General features: G+C 42.8%; 1 protein-coding gene across 6 annotated transcripts; it reads right to left on the bottom strand.

The window, feature by feature from the left end:
* Positions 1-1,817: 1,817 nt before the first annotated feature.
* Positions 1,818-14,739, bottom strand: LOC135513051 (BTB/POZ domain-containing protein KCTD1-like). Of its 6 annotated transcripts, XM_064935717.1 has the most exons (7): positions 14,373-14,739; positions 14,117-14,192; positions 13,326-13,475; positions 8,535-8,713; positions 7,252-7,396; positions 6,367-6,672; positions 1,818-3,243 (listed from the first exon to the last, which is right to left on the bottom strand). In XM_064935717.1, exons 3-7 carry the CDS (start codon positions 13,353-13,355, stop codon positions 3,079-3,081), a joined length of 825 nt encoding a protein of 274 aa, XP_064791789.1. In that variant the 5' UTR covers positions 13,356-13,475; positions 14,117-14,192; positions 14,373-14,739; the 3' UTR covers positions 1,818-3,078. The 6 variants fall into 6 exon arrangements, with proteins under 6 accessions (XP_064791789.1, XP_064791781.1, XP_064791799.1 ...); XM_064935709.1 differs by having other exon boundaries at positions 14,117-14,739; XM_064935727.1 differs by lacking the exons at positions 14,117-14,192; positions 14,373-14,739 and adding an exon at positions 13,625-14,104.
* Between the last annotated feature and the right edge of the window lie 355 nt (positions 14,740-15,094).

Genomic DNA, 15,094 nt, shown 5'->3' with positions numbered 1-15,094 from the left:
CCTCCCATGACTGCATGGCCACACAAGTCTCCAACTCAATCATCAAGTTTGCTGATGGCACAACAGTGGCAGGCCTCATTACCAACAATGATGAGACAGCCTACAGGGAGGAGGTGAGAGCCCTGGCGGAGTGGTGCCAGGAAAATAACATCTCGCTCCATGTCAACGAAATGAAGGAGCTGATCATGGACAACAGGACAACAGGAGACAGCAGAGAGAACACGCCCCCATCCCCCTCTGACATTTCTTCATTTCTTGGGGTTGGGGAATTATTAATGTTAGTACTGTACTGTTAGATGCTTTACTGCTCTGCTGGAGCTAGACACAAACATTTTGTGGCACCCGCTTTAACATCTGCTAATCTGTGTATGCAACGAATAAACTTTCAATTGATTTGAAAGCATTGGAGAATGGAGGTGAAATTTACCTGGTACCTACTAACATTCTCATAACCACTCACTTAAAGGAAAGGTTCACTCATTTTGAATGTTATATTGTTTTTGTGCATCTGAGTGATGTTCTATCGATTACCTGGAACATTTCATGTTTCACTTGTATCTGAGTTATTGGCGTTCAAGCAGGCAGCGATCCGTCCGGAATGACGTAGCAGCATGATAAAGTCGCCTTCACTACACTAGAAGTTAGGAATACGACTTTTATATCGCGAAAACGTCTAACATACATGTCAGATTTCAATACTGGCCGATGTCATAACTCGGCAGGATGTTCTCTCAAATGCGCCTTTGATCATATTTTTGCAATGTTCCTTCCTCGAGAAATGTATAATTTAACGGAGGGTCTTGCATATTTTCCACCTCTTTAGTCCTGGGTGCATTGCATGGCGTAGTTGCCAGAAATATTATAGAAAGGATATAGGAATCCAATGAATGAAGGGACATAAAAACGCTCCACCCAGCAGACTGTCAACCAATCGTGTTCACGTGGTCATGCTGCGTCACGCGGTTGCTAAATTTATCGTCACGCAATCCCTTCTCTAAATAAGTGTATGTCGAGAAAAGTGCCTATTTTAATCGAAAGTATACGTCACGATTTTAAAGCTATACAATATTACGATTCTAAAGCTATACAATATTACATATAGCAAGTTAATCTCACATGTCGGAAAATATTTGTGATGTTGAACTTCTTATTGACGAAATGTGTGCTCATTTTGGGTATTTTAGCTAGCGCCCAATAGACTCCCGTTCACTCCTGGAAGGAGTCCTCCTTGTCCTAGAATCGCCCAGAATGCACCATTGACGTAGCATGGGCAGCGTTTCCCCATCTCCTCAAAAGTATATCTGCCATTGCAAATGTCAGACTCCAGTCTGTTAATCACGTCGATCTGCAGGTTGAACATGGTGAGATTGTAGACACATAAATTGATAGTTTATTTAGGCAATTTTACATCTAACTAGCTACTTTACATGCTGATATGGTCTTTGGTATTATTGTGTTAAACTACGTTTGCTAGCTACCTCGCTAGCCAGCCTTTCGAGTCCATTGACAGAGCATTGCATTGTTGATTATTTAGTTGATTTGAGCTGCTACAGAATTCTAAAATTATTTTCCATGTAGCTACCAACCTTAAAACACAAAATAAACACGTTAAGAAAAAAAATGTTCTCCAACACTATATTAAAGGGATATCCTTTAAGGGTGTGTAAAATTGATGAAATGCAAAGCAACAATCGATTTTTGTGGGCCTGCTTGTGTTGAACATACAACAAGAACCAACACCTGTTCCATGATATCATGCACAATGATTAACACTCTCTGTTAGCACCATAACAACACACAATGGATCAGCCAACAACTTCAGTTGAAGATTTATTTCACATTTTAGTACTACATTCCTCTTTACTCAAATCTAGGGAGCGTAGGTAGATCATGTTAGAAATAGTTTATGATAATCAAACTTCACATCAATGTCCTAAGAATAAATCTTAGATTTGGGTCTTCTACTATTAGCCTGATCTGTTCAGTCATTTATGAGGCAACATTATGCCGGTTAAAAAGGTGTCCATTTCAATGTATAAAAACAAAACATACAATGGCAAATATCATTTACAGTAGGTCACTCAATAGGAACTTGAGGCTCCTCTGAATTAGTCACCTCTTCTCTAGGTTTAGTACCCAAAATAGAGGCAATGCAGGGACATTTATAATAATTTACTTAATTTTCATTTAGTGAGTATAGAATGGTCTATGACATAAAATATTGATAATACTAATGTGAACTATATTTCATATTATAAAATCCAATAAGGTAACTTTGATTAAAGTAAAAACACTTCATTTGTATTATCACGATACTTAACATCCTGTGTGAATAATGTTTCATTCAGTTCTGTTAAAAAGAATGGTGTTTATGCTAACCAAGATCTTCTCACAACACCATGATGTATAGCACTGTTTGTCTGCCGCTAGCAACACAGTGAACGTTCTTATAGTATGGGAGAACAATTCGACTTGGTAAATATGCCAATGGGTAAATAAAAACTGCAAATCACTAGTGAATGGCCATGCACTACATGTGCAATCAAACCATTTACATGTTGTACGGTCTTAATCATGGAAATCATATCTTACCTAATGTAGGTTCAAAGTTTTAAAACAAACTTTATTTGGGGACCCTGGGAAAGTATTAATCCTTTTTTATATATTTTGATGGGGGCGGGGCATGAACAATCACAAATATCCTTGAGATATCAACTTATCAAAATGTTCTGTATCTTCTTATGGCAAAAAAAAAAAAAAACTGTCACGCCTTGGTCACTCTTTCGCTGTGGTTCTTCTCAAGTAAAAAAAAAAAGTTTAATGACAAAACAAAACAATAAAGCGGCATTCACGTGCTAGTCGGAGCTAGGAAACTCAGACATTTCCGACATGCAAAGTGGTTGTAATTATACACGTGCCACGTTAAACCAGTTAGCAATTAGTACATTTCAGAGTTTCCTAGTACAAATTAGCACATGAGCGCAGCATTATACCCAGAATCCACAGAGCTCTGCTGCGTCCCGTCTAGTGCTTGGCTGCCACCGAAAAAAAGTCTAGCGCCCCAGGTATCTGGGAGGTCTAGTCCAGCTGCTCCTGTTTTATACGGTTGGAGTTGGGCCCTCCTCGCTGGCCTGCCCTCCTCAGTTCCCTCCTCAGGACGTACTCGCTGAACTGAGATGAGTCCACGCCCCCACCGCAGGATCCGGCGATCTCAAAGCCCCGCTGCTGCAGACGCTCCAAGACCTGGTGGACACACGGAGAGAAGGGGTGTTGAGGTAACATGATAGCTAACACGGTTTAGATATTACACACAGAGAAACATTTAGCTGTCCTGAAGAGAAATGAGAAACAAGTGTTTTCCCGTCACACAGAGAAACAATGCTCTGAATATCATGTTCGAGCACGTAGTATTAAGTAGTTATAATACAAACTCATTGACAACATGTGCCCAAGTCTAGCACAAGAGAAAGGGAGTGGCATTAGAAATGGTAGAACTGAGAGGAACAGATATAGAAAAATAATGACAAGATAAATGAAGGGATATACATTACCATTCAAAAGTTTGGGGTCACTTAGAAATTTCCTTGTTTTTGAAAGGAAAGCATATTTTTTTGATAGAAACAGTGGAGACATTTAATGTTGTAAATGACTATTGTAGCCAGACACAGCAGATTTTAATGGAATATCTAAACTCATCAAAAACTAAAAAAACGCCCCTTTTTCAGGACCCTGTCGGTCTTTAAAAGATAATTCGTAAAAATCTAAATACCTTCCCAGATCTTCATTGTAAAGTGTTTAAACACTGTTTCCCATGATTGTTCAATAAAGCATAAACAATTAATGAACATGCACCTGTGGAACAGTCGTTAAGACACTTACAGACGGTAGGCAATTTAGGTCACAGTTATGAAAACTTAGAACACTGAAGAGGCCTTTCAACGGACTCTGAATAACACCAAAAGAAAGATGCCCAGGGTCTCTGCCCATCTGTGTGAACGTGCCTGAGGCATGCTGCAAGGAGGCATGAGGACTGCAGATGTGGCCAGGGCAATACATTGTAATGTCCGTACTGTGAGACGCCTAAGGCAGCGCTACAGGGAGACAGGACGGACAGCTGATCGTCCTCGCAGTGGCAGACCATGTGTTACATGGCAACAACAACTGTCCGACTTACACCAGGAATGCACAATCCTTCCATCAGTGCTCAGACTGTCCGCAATAGGCTGAGAGAGGCTGGTCTGAGGGCTTGTAGGCCTGTTGTCAGGCAGGTCCTCACCAGACAGACATCACCGGCAATGTTTTCACCTATGGCACAAAACCACCATCAGCTGGACCAGACAGGACTGGCAAAAAGTGCCCTTTACTGATGAGTCACGGTTTTGTCTCACCAGAGGTGATGGTCGGATTCACGTTCATCATTGAAGGAATGAGCGTTACACTGAGGCCTGTACTCTGGCGCAGGATCGGTTTGGAGGTGGAGGGTCCTTCATGTTCTGGGGTGGTGTGTCACAGCATCAGACTGCCTGTAATGACGACATGCTCAATCTCAACGCTATGCGTTACAGGGAAGACATCCTCCTCCCTCATGTGGCACCCTTCCAGCAGGCTCATCCTGACATGACCCTCCAGCATGACAATGTCACCAGCCATACTGCTCGTTCTGTGCACAATTTCCTGCAAGACAGGAATGTCAGTGTTCTGCCATGGCCAGCGAAGAGCCCGGATCTCAATCCCATTGAGCACGTCTGGGACCTGTTGAAGCAGAGGGTGAGGGCTAGGCCATTCCCACAGAAATGTCCGGGAACTTGCAGGTGCCTTGGTGGAAGAGTGGGGTAACATCTCACAGCAAGAACTGGCAAATCTGGTGCAGTCCATGAGGAGGAGATGCACTGCAGTACTTAATGCAGCTGGTGGCCACACCATACTGAATGTTACTTTTGATTTTTACTCACCCTTTGTTCTGGGACACATTATTAAATTTGTTTGTCACATGTCTGTGGAACTTGTTCAGTTTATGTCTCAGTTGTTGAATATTATGGACATACAAATATTTACATATGTTAAGTTTGCTGAAATAGGATAGGATAAAGCAATCCTTCTCACCCCCCCCCCCTTAAATGATTTAGATGCACTATTGTAAAGTGGCTGTTCCACTGATGGCAGAAGGCGAATTCACCAATTTGTAAGTCGCTCTGGATAAGAGCGTCTGCTAAATGACTTAAATGTAAATGTAAAATAAACGCAGTTGCCAGTGAGAGGATGCTTTTTTTTGTTGCTGAGTTTACATAGGCGTACAGAGGCTCATTATCAGCAACCATCACTCTTGTGTTCCAATGGCACGTTTTGTTAGCTAATCCAAGTTTATCATTTTAAAAAGGCTAATTGATCATTAGAAAACCCATCTGCAATTATGTTAGCACAGCTGAAAACTGTTGTTCTGATTAAAGAAGCAGTAAAACCTGCCTTCTTTAGACTAGTTGAGTATCTGGAGCATCAGCATTTGTGGGTTCGATTACAGGCTCAAAACAGCTAGAAACAAAGACCTTTCTTCTGAAACTCATCAGTCTATTCTTCTGAGAAAGGAAGGCTATTCCATGTGAGAAAGTGCCAAGAAACTGAAGATCTGTGCGTCTCTGTGCGGGTGTGCATCTGCTCGTGCGCGCGTGCGTAGATTTGTCCCTGATCCTGCAGGCTTGCAGACATCTACAGACGTGTCCGGAGGGCAGCAGGATCACATTCCATCAAAGAGGCCCCAGGGAGCAGTAGGGCTTTTCTTTCTCTCGGTGCCACTTGGTTCAGTGTGGGCTGCTCAGCACGCCCTTCTCTCCCTCTGCCCCAGGCCAGAGCCCCGCCAGAACTACAAAGGTCCCCCCACTGCTGGCAGTCTCCCCCCACACACACACCCTGCCTCCATTAGGCCCAGATACAGCACCCACCGCCAGCGTGCTTTAATAACCAAACAGAATTATGGGCCCTGCCTCAGGACAACCTGCCAGGGAGCTGAATTGAGCTCTCTCTCCCCTCTCTCTCTCTCCGCCTATCCCTCTCGGTCTTGGTCCCTCTCTTCACAGCATCCACTTGAGTGGTTTGTGTATGAGAGAGAGAAAAGCTTCCTGCAATATACAGTAAGGATGAGGAAACGTTGTCCTACATATTTAATGTCTCTGTGCTTTAATTTATTGATGCATCTCTGACTGAGACAATGGTTTCATCATAACTGATGAACATTTGTATCTAGCCTACTATAAAACATCCATATTGGGTGAACATGGAGTCTCCTTATCAAATCAAAAGTTTATTTGTCATGTGCGCCGAATACAACAGGTAGTGGCCATGCCACGCGTGTCTGGTGTCTTCGGCCCTCACCTGGACGGAGTTGAGGTGGCAGTATCCATTGAGCGGGAAGCGGATTACATGTGTGGAGTCGTGGTTCCAGCCTGCGTTGACAGAGTTGCACATGACGTCGCCAATCTCTGGGAACACGTCCTCGATGAGGGCTTTGTCTCCGCTCAGCGTGATCCGCTCTCCCAGGTCGGGTGCCACGCGTACCACCAGGCACTCGCAAGGGCGTGACACCCGGGCCAGGTCACGGTCCTGGCGCCATCGCTCCAGCTCGGCCAGCATGGGCTGCAGCTGGAAGTACCGGGCCTCCTCATACAGCAGGCTGTAGTCCTGCAGGGGGCAGGCAGCACAGAGGAGATTGGTCAGTGAGGATAGGACAATTCAAGCTGAGGCAAAGGATGTCTCAATATTGTATTATGGCTTTCAATTTGGCCTTGGTCTGAACTTGGGATAGTCTTTAGTCTTTGCTTATTTTAGCTGTTATCCTTTCCCCCTGATTGAGTCACTGTGTGCACAGACCATCAGATAATGTGAGTTGTTTTCTCTGGGGGCAAGTTTGTAATTAAGGGCTAAATGACGCAAAAAGCTAGCAAACAGAATACAAAATGTGTCACAGTGCGGATGAGTGATTCTTCTGGACACTCAGTACAGAACATACTACTGCAAAACTAAGGTCTCTAACACCTTGTGTTTTAAGATGACTTTATCTAGAAACACAGGTATACATTTATTTGTATTTTTAAATACTTTCAGAACTTGTAACTCCACACAGTATGTAAACTGTCAGCACCAATCCTAGGGAAAACAAGTACTGAGGGTTGCCCATGACTAAGGTGTCCACTTTGTTCCCCTGAACGTTTGGGGACTAGTGATGGCTTGCTGATTGATTGCAGTGGAAGGGACACTCACTTTGAAGTCATCTGGGATGAGGAGCTTCGAGATCCTGAGGAAGTTGAGGATGTAGCGGAACATGTGTCCATCCCTGTCTATGAAGTAGTGCTGCTTCAGACTGTCCAACACTATGGGCTCTGTGCCATCGAAGAGACGTCCGATTCTAGAGGGAGAGAAAGAAAAGCCAGAACAGTTATTTGTTTTCCGTCAATATAGCATTTGTTATAGGGCCAAACAAACTACGGCTACTCTTGAGTTGAGCTATACATTTTGAATTGACAGTACACCAGGTGTGGTTTTGAGCACAGAGAAATATCACCTAATATGGCTACAGGACAGTGACTCATGTGCAGATTCTATGACTCACTGGATGTGGGTGAGCTCAGGAGTGTTTGATTTCTTTCACACCTTTGTTGAGTGATGCACACATTACTCTGCTCCATGCAGAGAAAGAGAGTGGGAGAGATATAGGGAGGGAGAAAAACAGTGAGAGCGCACATGGAAGAAACAGACAGAAAGAGAGGAAGAGGGACAGACAGAGAATGAGGGAAATAGAATGGGAAAAATAAATAAATATAGAAATGAAGCGGCATGGATGAGATGAGAGCTATGCTGTGGTCTGATGGAGGGGTCAGGGCCAGCTGGTAGAGAGGTGCCCGAGGCAGGATGGAGCCCTGGGGGCCCGGCCTGAGGCTGCAGTGGCCCTCCTGCCTCCAGATGGCCCCGTGCCCTTTGGCCCTTTACTGCTGCTGGGACATCTGTCAGAATAACTGAGATGCTTTTGTCTGCAGTTTGGACTTTTGAGCCCTGCAAATGTTTACTGCTCAAAATAACTCTGGGGCGGTCTTGAAAAAAGGTGGCCATTTTGTATTTGGTATTGCGTGGAAATATTGTGACGATGCATAGTAATCAGGGTATTGTAGAATAGCCTTAATAATCATAAGAGTTTGAATGTGAAAAAGTAATATCAAACCCTGTGTTCAAATCCAACCTTTCCCACCTCATTCATCCATCCATTTGAGTGCTGAATCATTATGATTGGGTAAACTGACTTCTGAGCTGTCAAATGAAGACATTATGCAGTCAGAGAGCTAATCCAGATAAACACGGCTGACATAATGGGCTAGGCTCATCATCTCACTTTCAACCTCTGAATTATCCCAAACCCCCTCTAGAGTCACATACAAAGGTCATATATGAAAACACTTGCGTTTTGTACCTATAGGTACCAAAACAAAGACATGCGTTTAGTAATTTGCAATTGAGAAACTGCATTAATAGGAGTGGTCACATGCGCTTACCTGGACTCTGGGTACTTGGTTAACGTGGCCAGACTGCTGGTGTACATGTGTCCGCCCACGTCAATGTGCACAGGGGCATTGGACTTGGTGAGCTGGGCAGCCGTCGGGATGCCCTGGTTACTCAAGGGGGATGCTGGTGATCTGGTGATCATGGGCCTGGACATGCTGGAACGGTTATCCTAGCACAAATGAATGATTATCAACAAATGACTATCAATATGGTGGACAGCACAGACTGAAAAGTCAAGCCATGAAAAGTATGTTTATTATATGGATGTAAATATGTTCCATTGGTAAATGTGCACCAGTTAAAAACATTGCAGGACTCTGATTGGCCATACCAATACTCTCATCTTTCTGAAAAAAAAATGATTGTTAAATAGTTGGCTGAGGTCCAACTCTTCAGTTCTGTCAGGACTGAGAGAATAGAGGTATCTGAGTTACACTAGCATAGTATTTCCTGACCTTGACTTGATTGTTACCAACCACACCCCCCCATATCTGTTGGGCATAATCATCTACCCAAAGCCAAATTCATTTGGAACAGCAATTTCACACACACACACACACACACACACACACACACACACTAAAAGAGCAATAGTCGGTCTAGATTTGAATAATGTAATAAGATTTAGAAGAAACGTTCCCTGCTAACCTAAACACAATTAGCTGGCAATATCTCTAATGGCACATAACAAATTGAGTTTCTCAACCACAAGTTCAAGAACCTCCTCTGAGCCAATAGGAAAAGAAAACAAGTCCCTCTACACAATATAAAAAACAATGCCATTGGATGGAGATGGTCATTGGATGTTATAATTTTTTTATTAAGTAGTAATTACACATTTTTTTATTTTTTTAAATCTGGTTTAAATGTAAAATTATATTTGCTCTGCTGAATCGATTTTATCAATGTGGGAAATATATACAAGACAATTTGGCATTGATGATATTCACATCAAATAAATATCCAACAACTTCCTCTATTGGTGGGTAGGCACTAGGAAGTAGACATCAAATAAACCCCCTACAATGAAGTGCAACCATGCCACGTCGCAGGTAACTTGACCATAGTTTGCTGAAACGAATTGGACTAAATCTCCGTTAGCCTACCTGCGCTGACAAAACGGTGGCTGGTGAGGAAGACACAGAATGATCATTCTGCTTCAGTGATGCTGCAGGTAAGGGGTCGCCTCTTGGGTACATGAACGGAGCGTCCCCGCATTCCGCCGTTCGCATTGAGATTCGTTTCAGGGACGCGTGTACTACGGACTCATCCAAAGAACTGATTGGACGCGGGCGCTTTCTAGTTTTCTGATGCGTTAAATCCATGATATCCGTTGCGTCCATTATCAAACCTGGCGCACGAAAAACAGTCTTCGAGTTGGAAATGCTGTCTGTTTCCACCTGCAGACTCCGGAGATGCGTTAATGGGTGTCAGCAGTACACACAATAGCGATGCTGTGGCAGACACTGCCGCTTTTGCAATGGTGTATGGATAAGTCAAAGCCCCGGACAACATTAGCATTCTAGTGCCTCGGGGTTTCTTAAGGTTGTCGCTGTTTTAAAAGCAGGTATTGTCGCATTTACTGCATGTCTGCTAAAAGGTGTAGCATATCCTATAAATCGGACTCCAGATTCAACATTGGACCTCCCCAAAACCACGACGCATACCTGGATTTGCGCTGTCGCCTTTGCCCTTTCTATTCCTCACCCTCCATTTCCCCCAGTCATCATTTGTTCCAGCTGCCTCTCAAGCACTAACAAAGGCTGAACATTACTTTTCCATCTACCCTGAAAATCAGAAACTAAACCTTCTCCAGGAGTCTGGCAACAAGTCCTTGGTGAAAATACAAAGCTCACAGTAACACTAACAGTGCAGAATATTCAGTGACTAACCAAATGACATCAAAACACAGCAGATACCAGTTTGTTTTTGTTCAATACAGATATATTTATAAATAGGCACATACACTAGCCCCCAGGGTGTTTTGGCGACCCTGGATGAACGCTTGACCTTTCCACAGACCCTTTCAGTCTGTAGCACACCATCAAAAGACTCACAGTATTCTCCTAGAACAATGGGTCATATTCAGGAGGGCTGTTAAGATTGTGGTGGAGATTAAGAGCAAATTAAAAACAGTGACCCTCCCACCCATTTTACATAAACTAGCAGGATCCCGGTGTGTCACTGTTGTGGATACATTTCTACTTTGTTTCACAATGGCGTGTCTGTGATGGGCTTTTCTTTAGTCTCATCTCATTAATACTTATGTGCAGGTGCCCTTCTTGCAAGTAGTCAGGTACCTACCATTCTCACACAGGCCAGAAAACAGCTCCCCGTATAAAGCATTATGGTGTTGGTATATACCAGAAAAATGCAGACTTCAAAGTCACTTCTAGACCTAATCTAAATGGCCAATCAGAGAGACACAGGCAATGACAATTTCACTTTCAAAAAGGAGGTATAAAACATGTCATATGATCTGTTAATCTTTGGACACCTTTGAATTCACAACATCAGACCTCTTATTGTAGTGTACATCAAACAGAATCTCAAAAACCAACATTGCATGTTAGATTCATGTTGGAAGTATTGGTGTTTACTACTACACTCTCCTGGGTTAGTTTCCCTAAAACATTCAGGAAATCCAATCCACTCATTTTAAATAAGTTAAAATGGAATAAATTAATTAAAAACAACCGCAACTGGCATTAAAACATCCATGTTTTTACTTCTCAGTTTTGGCAGTGTGGGTGTCACACCTAGATACCCAATTAGCAATTAAGCCTGCCTTTGAGTGCAGGCCTCCACTGTGGTGTGTGATCCTGCCCTGATTTGCATGCAGTTCATTTGTGCACGAGCTGATAAGCGCAGGCAGCCAGCCGCCATGCATAGTTTTAAAATTCAACTCCAGAATCCCTCTCGCAGAAGGCAGAGGGGCCCGCAGGGTGAACAAAGAGGAAGAAATCACACGGCCGCTCTTCAAAAGGGGGACCTGTGTAAGGCAGCCAGCAAAGTGCGTGGGATCACACTCAGAATGCAGGTAATTTGTTCCCAGACTAATTTGTGGGAGATGGTGTGTGTGGAGAAAGTAAGTCCTGTAAACCAGCTCACTGGAATTGGCTTTCCTCAAAGCCTTGTCATCATGAAAGTGGATGGAGTGGAGAATCTGCTAAGAATCATGAAAGTGTGTGTGTGTGTGTGTGTGTGTGTGTGCGCACCATGGAGCGAGGGAGCATAGAACGGAGCACTTGTAGCACAACCACTTCATCACAACTCAAATTAAAACCATGTCCTGTGGATTATTTTTCAGGTTGACTACTCCTACCTTCAAACAGTCAGAGCACCCTTCAACCCATACAGTACAAATCAAAAACTCATGTCTACTGTGGCATGGACCACCAGCAGGATTATGCATAGCTATAACCCAGAATACTGAGGTGGTAAGATCATCAGTAGAACCTGACAAGCAACACAATGCAAAGCACCGCAATAACATGGATCCCATGATGGCACAATGCTATGTGTGGCCTGACACACACTACACTCATTCCCTTCATCCCTTTCAGAACTGCTGCAGTCAGTCTTCCCACCTGTTGCCATTTTGAATAATCTAGGCCGACCACATAGCTATGTGTATACAAAACACATGCTCTACCCTTTGTCAGTGGTTCAATGTTCCCTTGCTACACAAGTTCCTACATTACTACATTTATACTGCAAGAACACGCTAAACAAATTTAGAATTGCTGTCGCAAGTGACTTCCTTGTTTATCCTAGACTGGTGTTATTGTGTCGGACTGCACTCCGTTTTGGTGTTCAGATTTCAACAAATACTTTACATGGTGTGTGTGGAAGAAACATTGTTAACGATGTAATAAGGCTAAATGCACAAGAAGGAATACCGTAGGATCTTACACCTCTCATCAAGTCCTAAAAATATTAAACATGTAATAATCCAATAAGGGGTGTAGCATCAGCCCTTTAAGAAGCCCTTCATTTCCCATAGTGCAACTGTACCTTGTAATTTGGAACACTTTATGCACTTGGTGTAAATGGCGTGATTGGAAATGCCAAGTCACAGGTAGTCACTAGTCAAGTGTTTACAGGATGGCAGTTGTGGCCACTTTTTTGCCTATGGCCATTTTTTTTTTAAGTGCCATTGTACATTTGGAGCTCCTCTCTGGTGTGACAAGAAGTGAAGCACATTACTCAAGTGGTAACTGAATGGAAATTTATTTAATTTACTATAAGAGGAAAAATGCTGCTAACATGACTTATTGATATAGTTCTAATTGGGGATCCAAATCATAACCATGTCTGTTTACTTCGAAATTCTGTAAATAATGGTGCCCTTTTAAGCACAGATGCCAATGTTGCTCGTCATAACAGCGCCCTCCAGTGAACGCTCCTACAGCCACGCATTTTACTCAAAAGTAAGGAATAGGAACTGTTCCAACATCTGCGCGCGTTTTACTTTATGGTATTGAAAGGTTGATAATAGTATTTTGTTACGTAATCACATGCATTGCACCAGTGTGTCTTGGTTAGAATTAGATAATTACATAGCGGGTGTCATAAAGGAGCACATAAACATCGGTGTAAACTTGTAGGATAGCCGTACAAATCTGTTACCAGCAGCCTGTATAGTTGGATTTAGATTGGCAAATGGCAAGTAGAGGTTCAAAGTTGCATTAGTGTATTCATTGTGTCCATATCATACTAGCAGGCTAATTTATTACAAAACCATGTAAAATATGAATTTGTACACTGATAATACTAACCATATATATCATGTTTTGTCTCCATAACATCACAGCTACAAAGATGCAAACATAGATCCAGACTTCCGCCCGGGAGTTTAATTATTTGCAGTGGCGCGTCTGTACCGTGGAATTCCCTGCGCACGGGTATAGGTCAGCCCCGCAAGAGATCTATATGGGAAGCAAAAGGAAAATACTGTAGCCTACATTTTGTCTTGGCTTACATAGATAGGGTTCTCGTTACAAAATGATGGTGAATACAATGAGATTATTCACAGAATCTGCATTGACGTGTGTTGAATAGGTACGTCCTGTCTTACAAAATAAGAAATCCCCTCCGGCAAAATTACTCCACAATGGCGTCTTTCATTAGCCAGATCTGGGGCACTCAGGAAATGAAACTGGTTTAGGACAAACGAATATAGGAAAAGCCTGTATCGAAATGCTGAACTCGGTTCGTAATAAGAGTGTGACAAGTAGTCCGACGGGGAAAACGGAGACGACAATATGTTTGGGGCTGAAGTAGGCGAATGCGCCAGGAGCGAATTCACACGGGCGGATAGCTACGGTGTTTGCTCAACGAAGGTCGTACAATTCGGTGAAAATACAAATAAGCATTTAAAGCCAGTCGTCGGCACTTTAACAAACATACAGTTGTTAAACACCGAACAATATCCAGGAAGTGGTTAAATATTTTTTTGTTAGAACTATGGTGCTCATCGCCTGGCACATGCGTAAAAGCGACTGCGCCTTGAATGTCCCAGTCAAACCAGCCTCGGAAATATTAGCAAACCAAATAATTCTCTGCTTACCTGAAACATGGATGGGCATAAAGTATCTTTTTGAGAACCCTTTCCCTCCGATTTGGCCTGCGAGCTGCTTCCCTTCCTACACCGGTGAGAAATGCAATAGCTTGGCTAAGGTAGACAGAACAAAATACAGAGAGTACTTGCTCCAGGGCTCCGAAACCCCTCAAGGCAAAGATCAGGATACAATTAGCTCATGTCTCTACCCCAGTCTAAACCAATCTCCACAATAAAACTCCGAGCTAAAGAGCAGATCACTTACAGCACTGCGTCGGCCTTTCTGGAAATTGCATTTTATATTTCTTCATAAAATCGTATAAAGATATCTTGCTATTTTTTCGGCATACAACATCCTCGCCCATTGCCTTCCTCTCGCACAGAAAAGCAGATTTTAATCGTTATGATTAGTTTTGATGTAACATTCCCGCGGGCGATTTCTGCAAATGGATGAAGTGTTTCTTTGCCAGGGAGGAAAAGCAGCAGCAGATGATAATTATATAGATTGTTGGTTGAGTCTTTTTTTCTGTTTTTTTTTTCTTCCAAACGTGTCGTCTAAGATATGGAGCTCAAACATAAATGGACACAGCATGTGCATCACACAACTAGTTGATTACAATCAACTTTTTTAAATCGATGGATTCTAATGGAAAATCGACACTTCCTTTCATTATTATTTCTTTGGCCAACCTCCCAAATGACGTAGTTATATAAATAAGCACTTGCAGCCTGCTTTGCCCCAATCAAGTATGAATCAACGCCTGGGGCTGATGCACGAGCTCATTTCAAACGTTAAACCATGCATAATTTCAGGACGATTGAGGCTCTTAAGCTTTTAGTATCAAACTGCGGGATATTGACAGCAAAGGGCATTGTGCCATCTAAGGGAAGTTCTTGCTTTCATTGATTTATATATATTATGCAGAACATGACATTTTTACATTACCTGGATGCACAATAATTTTAATTATATCTTTTTACATGGCT

Source organism: Oncorhynchus masou, chromosome 3 (genome assembly GCF_036934945.1).
Source record: "Oncorhynchus masou masou isolate Uvic2021 chromosome 3, UVic_Omas_1.1, whole genome shotgun sequence".
In the NCBI taxonomy this organism is placed as follows: domain Eukaryota; kingdom Metazoa; phylum Chordata; class Actinopteri; order Salmoniformes; family Salmonidae; genus Oncorhynchus; species Oncorhynchus masou.
The sequence above is the reverse complement of the archived record's forward strand: the minus strand, read 5'-3'. Positions and strand labels throughout refer to the sequence as shown.

Coding starts and splice junctions, on each gene's coding strand:
- LOC135513051 (XM_064935754.1), bottom strand. CDS start 9,887: ATGGACGCAACGGATATCATGGATTTAACGCATCAGAAAACTAGAAAG. Junction 8,714..9,650: donor CCACCGTTTTGTCAGCGCAG/GTAGGCTAACGG, acceptor CATTTGTGCTAG/GATAACCGTTCCAGCATGTC. Junction 7,397..8,534: donor ACCAAGTACCCAGAGTCCAG/GTAAGCGCATGT, acceptor CTCTCCCTCTAG/AATCGGACGTCTCTTCGATG.